This window comes from Corythoichthys intestinalis, chromosome 15, assembly GCF_030265065.1.
Source record: "Corythoichthys intestinalis isolate RoL2023-P3 chromosome 15, ASM3026506v1, whole genome shotgun sequence".
Classification (NCBI taxonomy): domain Eukaryota; kingdom Metazoa; phylum Chordata; class Actinopteri; order Syngnathiformes; family Syngnathidae; genus Corythoichthys; species Corythoichthys intestinalis.
Window position 1 is genome coordinate 19,217,189 of NC_080409.1, and position 14,567 is coordinate 19,231,755.

Sequence of the window (14,567 nt, forward strand, 5' to 3'; positions counted from 1 at the left end):
CCAGGACAGGTATAGTATTTTTGGGGAGTGCGAGCCTATTTTATTTTCACTTCTTCAAAACTGTGTTTGCTTATTATCAGTGTTTACTTGCTAACAGTGCCTACTAACCTAAACATGAAAATATTTGTCATTGAAACGTAACAGCTTGCAATATGAGTATGAAAGTATGATAAATGAATTCATCCCTACGATTTCTTCGCTGTGTTGTTCTGATTGACACGCTGATACTTCTCGCAATGAAGACGCTAAATCCAAGTCGTCTCTGCCTGCAGTTCCAATGCTTAACTTGAGAAAGACTCCACGCTCAAACTGCCAAAGTTAGGAACTTCATCTGCCCTTTTATTATGCCTCACAGTGCAAAACAGATGCCCGTAAACTTCTCTGGAGTTCGCACCCCGCAGCCTTCTCTGGTGTACAGACCTGGCTAGCAGTTGGTAAGTTTCCTCCAGCACAAAGGAGGTACAGTGGCACCTGCAGAAATTTTCATAAGGGTGGCCAGCAAGGGCCACGTAAAATATTGGGGTGGCACACGAAAACTAACAGTAATAATTTCTGGTTGGCCTAGCAGTGCATTTGGGATGAAATGCATAATTGATGCTATTCGCAAGCGGGGGGGCAACAAATTTACAGTATATGAGGGGCCCTTGCCACCCCAAGGTGGCGCCACTGAAAGAAGCATGGGTATAACTGACGTCACCTCCCTCCTAAAATGGCAGTGCCTATGAGCGGTGTCATATTCTGTGTTTAAACATTTTCTCCGTCATCATAATTTGAATAAATTTGTGATTTGCATATTTAGTAGGTCATCACAGAATGTGACTAAATTACAAGAGGCGTTTAAAATTTTCGATGCATGCATGTTGGGTGACACAGAGGGCCACGCAGGTCATTTGATGTAATGCGTGCGTCGACACATGCATTGACGCAGGAGTATGAAGAGGCTTTAAGTCAGACTTACAAAGGAAGTAAGCATACACGTCTGTACGGCTTAAGTTATGCAATGATCTCTACTGGATGATAACATTAGAAAATTTTGATGCAATTGAGCTACAGATCAACAGTATTCCGCAGGGAATGTAGAATAAATCACATCAATTTAGTAATGATATACTGGCGACATTAAACTTATTATTTTATCTAAGGATTATTACAAAGAATGTTTTCCTGTAGACAGAGCATCTGATTCCTTTTGTGTATGTCCGCAGGCTAGTCTGAACACATTTTCTCCTGGCCTTTTGTATGCCAGAATCTCACCTGTTTTTAGAGTGGGGGCAGAGGGGATCCAACCTTCCTGGCCCGACTATGGAGACACAGCCGTTCTCTGTAACCCACTCTCATTCAGAGACATCATTCATATGGAAATCACCCATGCACCTATTGTTCACTCACTGCACTTTCAGATACTTGCTGAATCAAGTGATAAATGCAATGGCCCCATAGGAGATGTTCTACATGTGATGAATAATATACTACACAATATGTTCCAAATGATTATGCAAATTGAATTTAAATTGAATAAACGTTGGAGTTTTTGTTTTTCTGGGGATGTTGTAGCACTTGGTTTTCCACTCTGTTTACACAGTGATATCAATCTTCGACAGGCTTTCCGTTTCTCAGATGAGCATTAATAAAGGTAAATAACTTAAAGGCATCAAGCCCCCTCCAAAAAATCTGTTGTTTTATGCATAGCGGTAAATGAGTCAGCTGCCATGTATAAGTTTGACTTGTAAAATATGTGGTTTGTTGGTCGTGGGCAATTGCTGCTTGAAATGCTAAAGGAAGCAAAGTATGCCGATTAGTTTCAGGCACAATACGGCCATCAAATTTTACATGAAAACTGATTTTTTTTTTTCATATATTGGTACATTAAAGGGGAAGTTCAGAATTTTTTTTACATCAGGCTTAATCTTCGAGTTAGCGAGGGTTTAGTCGGTAGAGTTGATTTCAACAAATTCCGTGTAGTTTGTTGTTATTTGTTAGTTTTAGGCCTCCAAAGTAGCTAAGCTAGCACGAGTCAATTGGGCTGGCTTAGCATGCAAATTAAAAAAAAACATGCACACATGAAAATCATTGATGACCAGTGTTGGGCACGTTACTTTAAAAAAGTAATTAGTTATAGTTACTCACTACTTCTTTCAAAAAGTAACTGAGTTAGTAACTGAATTACTCTATAGTAAAAGTAACTAGTTACCAGCAGTGTTGGGAGTAACGCCGTTATAACTAACGCCGTTACGTAACGGTGTTATTTTTTCAGTAACGGGGTAATCTAACTGATTACTTTTTCCGCCGTTACAACGCTGTTACCATTACTGACGGTCAAAAGCGGTCCGTTACTTACTCTGAATAAATTGAAGAAACTACCAGCCGTGTCGAGTCGACTTTCTGCTCTGTTGATTTGTCATCCAAGACTTGTGGTGCGTTCAGGTTCGAGAATAGCGCACGTACTTCTGACTCAAAGCTGTTTGTCCCTGCTCATTCAATTAGACAATGCTTTCCAAAGTTTGGTAACGTTTCTGTGTTTGCTACACCTGATGCTAGCCTCGTTCACATCTCCCACTGTCAGCCAGCAATAATTCGGCTTCCATCTTGAGGACGGCAGACGCTTTGAAGGTGGCGTGAATTGTCGGGAATCGAGCCTACCTAAATGCAGCCCCTCGAGAGATGCGATGGAAGTGATTGTGATTGGCTGAGGGTTAGAGTCATGTGTCGTGGTAAGCCAATCAGAGCCGGTGATTTCACAAGCAAACCGGAACAGCGCGTGCGGCAAACACACACACGCAAAACAGATGCACAGGGTCGGGATGGCAGAGCATTCAGAAGAAAAATTGTCCTTTAAGAGGTGGAGATATAGACATTATTTAAAGTTTGTCGAAATTAAAGGAAAGAACCTGCACGTAATGTGTAATTTATGTCCCGGGGCAAAGCTTTTGTCGACATCTGTGGTAAGCAATTCAAATCTGCTGAAGCACCTAACAAGTTAACTACCTGGCTGTTCTTCTCTATTCCACTGACTCGAATACTGCTCAGAAAATTTCAAATTCTTTGACATACAACAAGTTTTTTTTAAAGTAACGGAAATAGTTACTTTCCCTGGTAACTAGTTACTTTTACTATAGAGTAATTCAGTTACTAACTCAGTTACTTTTTGGAAGAAGTAGTGAGTAATGTAACTAATTACTTTTTTAAAGTAACGTGCCCAACACTGGTTACCAGGGAAAGTAATGATTTCCATTACTTTAAAAAGAAGTTGCTGTATGTCAAAGAATTTGAAATTTTCTGAGCAGTATTCGAGTCAGTTGAATAGATAATGACAGACAGGTAGTTGTGTTATAGAACCTTGTAATATTTATTGCACCTCACCAGCAACAGATTTATCCTACACTTGAAGTGCAACAAAAAATAAACAGTAAACAATATAATAAATTAACAATCAGCAGTAAACAATATAAAGTGAGTTTAATCAATTAAATCTAACTCTCACAACCTAAGACAACTGGTCAAGTAGACATAGCCTACTGTACTTCAAGTATTTTGACTTGAAATAGTGTTTATATACTTCAAGTATTTTGACTTGAAATAGTGTTTATATCTCCACCTCGTAAAGGACAAATTTTCCTCTGAATGCTCTGCCATCCCGACCATGTGCATCTGTTTTGCGTGTGTGTGTTTACCGCACACGCTGTTCCGGTTTGTGTGTGAAATACCGGCTCTGATTGGCTCACCATGACACATGACTCTAACCCTCAGCCAATCACAATCACTTTCATCGCATCTATCCAGGAGGTGCATTCAGGTAGCCTCGTCTCCCTACTCCTGTCACCCTCAAAGCGTCTGCTGTCTTCAAGATGGAAGCAGCATTATTGCTGGCTGACAGTGGGGGATGGGAACGAGGCTAGCATTCAGGTGTAGCAAAAACAGAAACGTTAGCAAACTTTGGAAAGCATTGTCTAATTGAGTGAGCAGGGACAAACAGCCTGGAGTCATAAGAAGTACATGCTGTAATATTGATACAGAATAATCCGAGGCACCCTAAAGTGCACACGGCGCCAATACTGTTTTGCTCACATGATGCGGGAGTGAGTTAGAGACACGGCCTGCCGAGAGCCGTGCGTTTGTGTTAATGTTGAAGTTATATGTGCTATTAAAGAAACAACTTCCTGTGTGGTCTATCTTTGCGAAGAAAAAGCACAAAACAAAACACATGCGCTATTGTCGAACCTGAACGTACCCCAAGTCTTGGATGACAAATAAACAGAGCAGAGTAGACTCGCTACGGCTGGTAGTTTCTTCAATTTATTCAGAGTAAGTAACGCACCGCTTTTGACCGTCAGTAATGGTAACGGCGTTGTAACGGCGGAAAAAATAGATTACCCCGTTACTGAAAAAATAACGCCGTTATGTAACGGCGTTATTTATAACGGCGTTATTCCCAACACTGTTGATGACCCATGAAATCAATAGTGTTGGCTATGTTTTCAGGATACAGTTATTAAAATTTACCATTGCACGTCAATAACTGTAGTATGAACAGCTACATTTGTAATCCGGCAGCTCTGCAGAGCGTAGGGATATCACATCGTTTTTTTTCACCGCTGATTTTTTTTTGTCGGACCCCGCAGCAAGTAACCATTTTATATTGTTCCTCATTCTTCATAGGGAATTTGTGGAAACTTTGCTTTGCCCATTCCTTCTGATTTTCCACAGCCTCTAAATGCACATTTTGCCATGTTGCCGGCCGTCAGTTAACTTAGCAGACTGATGCTGTATTCGAGGAAGGTGGGAAGTCAGTTTCCAACCTCTGGTCTGGAAAAATATCATTGGAACGCCACTATTTCATCACTTTCGAGAAGGCAGGTTTGCTGGAGGTCAAAATGTCTTTTGATGGCCAAAATAAAAAAACAACTTGTCGCGATCAGCCATCTTCTCTGTTTACGTTCGCTTGGAACGCTTTGAGGTCGCAACTAGTAGCATCCAGGCGGGATTAATCCGACTTCCCACCTTGCTTGAATGCAGTGTGAGTATGAGTGGCCGAAGCACTCCTCTTTATTGTGGTCGTATTACACATCTAAAAAAATAGTCTGGCAGAATGAAATGAATTAGTGTTTGGTGTGACATTGTTCAGTTTGGTGTGACATTGTTTTGGCCGCATGGGTGTTTTGGAACAATGATCTGCATTTTTAATTTATTAGACTATGTGGGATCTGTTCGTAGATCTGTATTGGTTTTTTTTTATTGGCATGCTAAGTCAGCAAATGACAAATAACTTACATACTGCATGAAATTTATTGAAATCAACTCCACCAATTTGTTAAATCCCCACTAACTCAAAGATTAAACCTAACATAAAAAAATTCTGAACTTTCGCTTTGAGCTGCTGGTCGGGTTGTGTTTTGCATTACAGAGCCCAGGTGCGTGGCGTTGGGCGGAGTTCCCTGCATCGCGCATGTGTCCCATCTTGTCAGCAGGGTATTTAAACGCAGGCTATTGAAGAGAAGGGTGCCAAGATATTACATTGCTGATCGCCATTGCCAATTTTTATTCTTATGCCTCTTTGGTACTTGCTAGTCTTCGCTTGATGCACGTTTGGTGTTGTTTTAGATTTTTGCTTGCTGCCATTCTTGTTTTGTATCCTCCTCCTCTTGTAGGTATTGAGTGGCTTGATTAGTTTTGGACTCGTAGTCGTACCCTTCTCTTCTGGCACTTGCCTCAGTTAACCCTCGGGTTTTTTAGACCCCTGTCAACCTTTGTTACTTCCTTATTGGGTTCGCATGTGTTTTTGAGTTCATTAAATATTGTAACACACCTCCTCGGTTTAACTCGTCTTCTTCGGTGTCCAAGATTACTTCCATTACACCGGACCATTAAATACATAAGCAGCACCGGACAATAAGCCGCAGGGTTTTAAGTGTAGGAAAAAAGTAGCGGCTCATAGTCCGGAAATTACTGTATTTGTCTATACCCAATTAACTAAATAAAAGTGGATGCTGAACGTATTGAGTTAAAGTGCACTGAATGATTATAGTGATTTTATTTCAATCCTCCCTCAAGGTTAAAAATCAAGATTTTTTTTTTTTAATACCAACAACTGTGCTCATCGGTTGAAAAGAAAGAAAACTGTTTAAGTCAAGCAAAAATGTAAGTATATAGTGATTCCTTATCTGTGGAGAAAAACCCAACCTTTTATAATTAAAAGCACAGGCTTTTGTCTCTTAAGCACACATACCAGAGAAGCTGCCGAAGAGGCCACAACAGAATGAATGGATTTTTAATTGAGGCCTATTGACGCAGGAGATCCAGATGACCTTGCTTTAAATTATTATTTAGTGATAGAAAATAAAAGAAAGCCACGAGGAGAATTGAAGCCGACGCACTCGAGACCCTTGGTTTGTCCACCTAACCGAAGCATCTCACATGAGAGTGAAACCATGGCATTGTTGAACAATGTCTTTAATTTTATCATTTCCTTTCATCTCAGTCATTTCTCCGCTACCATCAAATTAATTGCACAAAAAACAAAACTGCATAGAAGCTCTCCTCAAAACGGATCAAACAGACTTTCAGGTTAAAATGTTACAAATTGTTGATTTATACAGTGGGGACAACAAGTATTTGATACACTGCCAATGGGTTTTCCCATTGACTTTGTATCAAATACTTGTTCTCCCCACTGTATATAGTGAAGAAAATAAGTATTTGAACACCCTGCTATTTTGCACGTTCTCCTACTTAGAAATCATGGAGGGGTTTGAAATTTACAATTTAATACAGAGGTCAAATGTTTCCTGTACTTTTTCACCAGGTTTGAACACACTGCAGGAGGGATCTTGGCCCACCCATTAGTAAGGTTTCTAGGCTATGGCTGAGAAACACCGAGTTTGAGCTCCCTCCAAAGGTTTTCTATTAGGTCTAGGTCTGGAGACCGCCTAGGCCAGGGGTGTCCAAACTTTTTGCTAAGGGGGCCAGATTTGATGAGGTAAAAATGTGGGGGGCCGACCTTGGCTGCCGTCCTTTACGTAGAACAATATATTTAAGCAAATTTTAGCAAGCCATTCTGTGTGTCACATTTGCTTTATTGTTTTTAATTAATAATTTCAACAATCTCGCAACTAGCCTTTGCAGAGTTATCTTTCGACTCTCGGGCTCCTGCGAAATACTGGGATTAAACTACCTTCAAGTTGCTTCAATTTCTCGCTGCGAATCTTCCCTGTAATCTTGTCGTACATGTCAACGTGTCTTGTTTGGTAATATCGCCTCACATTGAACTCAGCGACTGTCTCTGCAAATGAGGCAGACACAGTTGTTGCGTATTTTAGTGAGGAAGTAGTCCAAATTCCACCTATCCTTGAATCGTCGGCCGTTGCAGTCAACTTTCCCTTTTTTTGTTGATTGTCGCCATTTTACAAAATTGGAAGTAGAGGGTCACACGGCGTAATGTTGCTTAGAGTGCTGCTGCCTTTTAGTGGGTAAATGAGGAGTAGCATTTAGTGTGTAAGCTACTTCAGATGCTGGTAGCAGTACTGCTGACCAATTTATTAAGTCTGTGTGCGGGCCAGACGTTATTGATTTTATGACAGAGGCTGGGGGCCGGATGCAATTTGACAACGGGCCGCATTTGGTCCTCGGGCCGGACTTTGGACATGCCTGGCCTAGGCCATGCTAGAACCTTGTAATACTTCTTATGGAGCCACTCCTTGGTTTTCCTGGATGTGTGCTTCGGGTCATTTTGGAACCCGAGGCACGACCCATCTTCAATGCTTTAATAAAGTGCACTCGTCCTGTCCCATGCACAGAAAAACACCCCCAAAGCATGATGATACCACCCACATGCTTTACAGTAGGGATGGTGTTCTTGAGATAGTACTCATCATTCTTCTTCCTCCAAACACGGGTAGTGGAATTATGACTAAAAAGTTTTTTTTTTTTTTTTTTTAAGGTTAAAACCATCTCCTGTCGCTGATGGTTTAGTAATGGAAGTTTGTGTTTAATATTCCACTCAGTGGAATAGTGAGTATGTGAATGCTAAGGCTGATGCTAAGGCTAAGGGGGGTCTTCTGTGAATTATGAAGATTGTAGTGTATTAAAGGAATCCAGGAGGCCATGTCTTAGCACACTTGTATCTTTTATGAAGCAAAACAAAAGTTTGCGTTTTCAAAATAAAAATAAAAAAACACGTCCTGCAATGGTGATGTTCAAACGATATTTTATGCAGACCTAATACCCAGTAATTGCCGACAAGTCCGCAGTGGAGTCCAGCTTTTGCCTGGGTCATCTTGAAGAGAGAAAAATCGAGATCAGTTTCGTGAGCAAATTTTAGTTACACACAGGTGTCAGACAAACAAAAAAAAATCACTTATTGTTGCCCACTGTATTTAATTATTTTATACTTTTAAACTATTCCAGTTATGATAGGTTTATCCTCTGCCTTCATCTTTTATTATGCCAAAAAAGAAAGACAACATGTCGAAAAACAGACAACCAGTGTTGGAGTGACCCCTTAACGCCAGTGCATTAGGCTACTCCCATGAAGAGTCTCACACACATTAAGAGAAGAGGTGGAATATCATTATTGTGTGCCAAGGAACCACAAAGCTGATCTAAAAAAAATGTGACTTCACATTAGAACAATCTAACTCCACTTCCAATATGAGCAAATATGTTGCTCTCAAGTATCTGTTGACATGCTCCTTAACATGGATATTATGTGAGGGTAGCCTTTTAGCAAACTCCAAATTATTCTGCCGCAGTCCCTTTTTCTGTGGTAGGTCAGGGCTGTCTGATGCCATTACATTATGAATAATGAATATGCTGTTTTGATATTTACGGTCACCTGAAGCTTACTAATGGAATCCTGCTGACATTAAATGCCACAGGCTTTTTTCACATCACAGGAGACGCACACTATGTATAAAGCTGCAATCAAATCTGCTCGCCACACCAATGATAACATTTATTGTGGACTGTAAGTAGAAACCAACATATCATTGCAATCCCATACACAGGGGAGTGGGTGGTGGGATAATAGTATATGATTGGCCGTTATGCTATGGCTATATTTTTTTTTCATTACAATGTTTTCAAATCCATCCATCTATCCTTTTAATTTCAATACACCAACAAATATTTGCTGTATAATTTTCGAGTGATGTTCTTTTGAAGATGGGTCGTGCCACTCACTACGGATGAGTTTGTAATGCTGTCCTTTGTGTTTGTTAAGCGTTTGATTTTGAGAAAAATATGAAAAAAAATTAATAATACACACTTAGATGCATAGATCACTATAGCCAACCTCCTCACAGTTGGTCACTACTAACGATTTTGAAAGATGGTATACGGTAGAATTATACAAGTATGGATATATAAACTGTTAAAAAAACAAGGTTTTTAGAATATAAAAATGAAACCAAGATAAGCATTTTAAAACCTTTTTCATCATTAGTATGACATTTGACCAATACAACTGAATTGAAAAATAACTTTTGAGAGGGCAACAAATAAAGAAATCACATAGCAGCTGGATATGTCCATCCGTCTACCATAAAATTGAAAGTAGATTACATGACTTCTGAAACACATCCGTCATTTCTGTGACCCGAATCCAACCCTAAATCCACAAATTGAACAATAGTGAATAAACAAACAAGTCATTCTATAGTTGCACTAGTGAAGCTAATACAAGCTCTTAAACTTCTAGACCTCTAGAATGTACATAGTGATGTTTATATGTAGTCTAATTGATGTCAAACCTTCCTTCAAAAGAATTGTGAAATTATTTATTCCTCAAGGTATTCATCAGAGTGACACAGGGTCAAAAACATTCAATAGTGCTGTTAGATCATAGTTTAATTCACATTGAATTTACAATAAAATCTGCACGTACTTGACAGTGTAAACAATTCTCAGGTTAAAAGAGTATACTGTATTCAGAAATGCAATAATGCCCCCCTAACCCCAAACATCAATCATTTTTCATAGATTCAGGAAAAACATTGATATGTTGTCTGGCAAGAGAATTATTGAATTTTGACATACTCGAAAAAACAAAAAGATACAACACTAATATGAAAAGTACTAAATTATTCGAGTTAAGAATAAATTAGTGGATATGAGTTAAGGAGGTCAAAGCTATAATATTATCATGGAGTGGTGAAGAAAGGAAAGCTGTTTGCTTAAATAACAAATGTAAAAAAAATGTCTGTACAAACATTTACTTACTATAAGACTCTTTAACCTTTGCGTATCCATTTTCAATCAGTAAACAAACATAAAAAAAAAAAAAAAAATCGTCCTCATTTCACTACAGTGGTATGAAAACGTATCGGAACCTTTTGAAAATTTCTCACATTTCTGCATAAAATGGCCATCAAATGTGAGCTGATCTTTGTCAAAATCACACAGATGTAAAAACAATGTCTGTTTTAACTACACCACCCAAACATTTATAGGTTTTTATATTTTAAGGAGACTTAAAGAGCAATTGAAATCTACAAATGGATAGACTTTCGCACTGCTGCTTCTCTCACAAGATCTCACAAAAGATAATGCCAAGAGTTCAGCGCAGAATACTCAGAGAGGTAAAAAAAGATTCCTAGAGTGTCTGCTAAAGACAGAAATTACTGGCACAGTTCAATATCTGCACACATAAACTATATGTAAAACTATGGCCAAGAACGGTGTTCATGGGAGGACTCCACGGAGGAAGCCACTGCTGTCTAAAAAAATACATTGTTGCTGGTTTAATGTTTGCAAAAAGGCACTTGGAAACTCCACAAAGGTTTTGGCAAAACATTTTGTGGACTGATGAAACAAAAGTTGAATTGTTTGGGAGTAACACACAACGTCATGTGTGGAGGAAAAATGGAACAGCTCACAAACATCAACACCTCATCCCCACCGTGAAGCATGGTGGAGGGAGCATCATGATTTGGGGCTGTTTTGATAACTCAGGGCCTGGACAACTTGCAATCTTTAATAATTCTTTAATAAGAATTAATTCAAAAGTTTATCAGGATGTTTTGCGGAAAACATGAGGTAGTATGTCAGACACTTGAAGCTAAAAAGAAGATGGATGCTGCAACAAGACAATGATCCAAAACACTGAAACAAATCAACTTCTGAATGGTTTCAGAAGAACAAAATACACATTCTGGAGTGGCCAAGTCAAAGTCCAGACTTGAACCCCATTGAGATGCTGTGGCATGACCTAAAGACAGCGATTCATGCCAGACATCCCAGGAATCTGCATGTCTTGGATCTTTCATACGATCCTCATTAAAATATGAAAACCTATGAATGTTTGGGAGGTTTTAGTAAAAGCAGAGACTGTTTTTTCATCTGTGTGATTTTGACAAAGATCAGATCACATTTCATGGGGATTTTATGCAGAAATGTGAGATAGTACAAAAGGTTCAGACACTTTTTTATACTATTGTAAAAGAGAAGCTAAAAAACATATTTGTCAAAAACAAATCTCCATCACCTGCATGGTTACAAATTAATGTGGTGTTGAAACCAGTAAATTCAAATGGTCAAAAATTATTTTATATAATTTGGAATCTGTTTTGGAAAAAAATTCCTAAAAATTGAACTTAAGTGTGACCTCAAATTAATTGACGATAGAATACGTGGATGAATGCTTTTTAACTAATTAAATATGAACACAAAGTATGTGGCAACATAATCTGTCATAGGCAGTAAGACAGTTACCTTCCACACTGCAGTTACCCTTTCTTCTTCATTTAACATTTACACATGCATACATTTTGGTCGATTCCTGAGCGTTTCATGAACTTCACTGCCTGCTGTGAGGACATATATCTTTTTCATGGATTCGTATTGCATCGGAAATGGATACATTGGTCTCCGTTTGTCACCCCAAGGAACAAACCGAAGTAGGGCGATATTAAATGGATGTTCAAGTTGTTACACAGATGCGCAAACATGAATAAGTCAGATCTCTATAACACCCCTGTACGTAAAAAACATACATCTGTGCACAGATGCGCGTTACTGTAGTATGCCAAACTTCCTCCTTATCTGTGTTCACTTCAATCACACTGAAGCTCACCTAAGACAGATGAGCAACTACTAATAAATCTTACCTGTAGCTCCTTCGTGTGTTGAAGCTGTATTTTGAACCAAACAATGACCAATTAGGAGGAGCAGGCATGATTCCTATAGCACACTTGTACTGCAAAATACATGCTCACATGAAAAGGAAACATGGAAAAAATGTGACACTCTTGAGAACTAAAATACAAGTATAAATTAATGTAGTTACACAAAATGTAACAATCTGTATGTCATCCCCTGGGTAAGGTATTATAATCTAGTAATTAAAATAATTAACTTGACCATTTATTGAACTTAAAACATCCCTGACTTGAAACATGAGCACAAAATGGCACGCTGCAGCTATTAAAATAATCCTAGAGAATTTGAACGATTGATGGCAGCTGGAAACCTTCAAGGGCACATTTGGACTGTGCTAACCCTTTGTACCTTGTGGGGGTAGGGGACGCAGGGATGGTCCTCTCTAGACAGTTCACAGGTCATTCGGCAGCGTGCCGAGAGGCCATTGTGTTTTGTCATTTAACAGGTGACTCACATCACTACACTCGAGCATGCCGGAGGCAGAGCACTCGGAGATGCTTGCGGCATCAAAATGCATAATTTTCAGCCCAGTGCAAACAAATCGCTTTAAAAGATCAGTTTAATCTATTTCGAGCTGCTATTATGAGCTGGGAGAGTTGTTCACATAAAGAGATTGAAGCAGGGTTAACAGTAAAGTGTTGGGCACCCCTTCACATACTCCAACCAGTGAGAGTTGACAGTTCTATTATTTGTTTTTAAGACATCTCTGCAAAGTATACAATGCAGGATAATAAAATAGCAGTCAAAGAGTGAAATAACTTATTAACAAGCTATGTGAACAGGCACCTTTATATAAGTGCATTATTTTCAATACCACATCATCTGAGATGCATCAGTCGTAGAAGTCATCTGTGTCGTCATCATTTGTGTTGAAAGGTTGCGGTCGCAAGGCTGCTTCGATGTCTGAGTTGCTGTCATCTGAGTCCCCCCACAGCTCTACATGACAAAAAGAGAAAAAAAAATCACACAGCAGCTGAATGTTTACTATCTTATGCTGACGCTTCAGATCATCTGCATACTTTTGTTAACCTACTAAATCGACACTTCATAAGCATTTGAGAATTTCAATACGCTGAAGCTAAAGCAACCTTGAATTACCACAATGAAAATTTTACTGCGCTCCTTTTATACAGCCGTGTGTGTTTATTTCAACACAACACAATTTTTATTAGAACTGGTATGAATAAATAGGCTATACTTTAGCAGCATTCAAATGTGCTCTCAGTCTGGCTGTTGACGGCTGGAGGTTGAAGGAGTACTACTTAAGAAGAAATGAGATTAAGTCATGACACAAACTGTCGATACACTTTACTAGATTTAAGTACGTACTATAAACACTAACAAATCACAGCACCAGGTTTAACATAACTGTCATGTCTCCCATTTTGGCTGGGAAATTACCACATTTTACCCCTTTTTCCCACCGTCCTCCTCTATTAGAATTTTCCTGTAATCCTCCCATATTTGACGGAAAAAAAACATTCCTCTTCCTCTGCTCTCAACTGAAAACCACCACTAGCCTGGCAAAAAATGCCACATGCAGTAGTAGCAGTAGTACTGGGTGAAGCTCTCGGGAAGTTAGTGCTGACAACTGGAACAAACCCGTAACAACAAAGGTGAATAGGGTGGGGCACATTGCATTTTATGTCCACAAAGGTAGGCCTATCAGATTCTGATCACCTAACAGTAAGTTGTTAACAAGCAGTGTTGTTTTTGGCAGCCCTTGTAATTTTCGTCTTAGCATTTTGGACGATAATACTAAATAGTCTGATAGGGATTTCTTTGTGTCAATCGGAAACCATCAGTCAGAACGAACCAAATTCACGTGTGGAGTCCCTCAAGGGTCAATTCTTGGACCACTCTTATTTAACATCTATATGCTTCCGTTAGCTCAGATAATGGAACAGTATGACATCTCCTATCACGCCTATGCAGATGACACACAACTGTACATTTCTGTGTCCCCACATGATTATAGTCCCTTAGTCACCCTGAGCAAATGCATTCATCAAATCAATGAATGGATGTGCCAGAATTTTCTCCAGTTAAATGTGCAGAAGACAGAGGTGATCATTTTTGGGCCAAAAAAGGAAAGGTCAAAGATAAGCAGCCAACTTAGCACAATGTCACTTACAGCTACAAATCAAGTCAGAAACCTTGGCGTAATTATTGACTCAGACCTAAAATTTGATAGCCATTTAAAGTCCGTCACTAAATCCGCTTATTACCACCTAAAAAATATAACCAGAATTAAGGGGCTTCTGACTCAACAAGACATGGAAAAACTTATGCATGCATTCATTTTCAGCAGATTGGACTATTGCAACGGTATATTTACAGGTCTTGATAAAAAATCAGTCAGGAAGTTGCAGCTGGTACAGAATGCTGCAGCCAGAGTCCTCACAAATACAAGGAAG

General features: G+C 39.2%; 1 protein-coding gene across 3 annotated transcripts in view; it reads right to left on the reverse strand.

Annotated features, from left to right (window-relative positions):
* Nucleotides 1-7,929: 7,929 nt before the first annotated feature.
* The window catches only part of kiz (kizuna centrosomal protein), an 89,201-nt gene continuing 82,563 nt past the window's right edge, over nt 7,930-14,567 (reverse strand). Inside the window, exons 16-17 of one of the 3 annotated variants that reach the window (XM_057858988.1) lie at nt 12,965-13,086; nt 7,944-8,269 (exon numbers count right to left, since the gene is read on the reverse strand). In XM_057858988.1, the coding sequence (XP_057714971.1) occupies nt 12,983-13,086 (104 nt within the window). In that variant the 3' untranslated portion in view covers nt 7,944-8,269; nt 12,965-12,982. Of the gene's footprint in view, nt 13,087-14,567 lie in introns of all 3 variants that reach the window. The other 2 variants (XM_057858989.1, XM_057858987.1) reach the window with 2 other exon arrangements.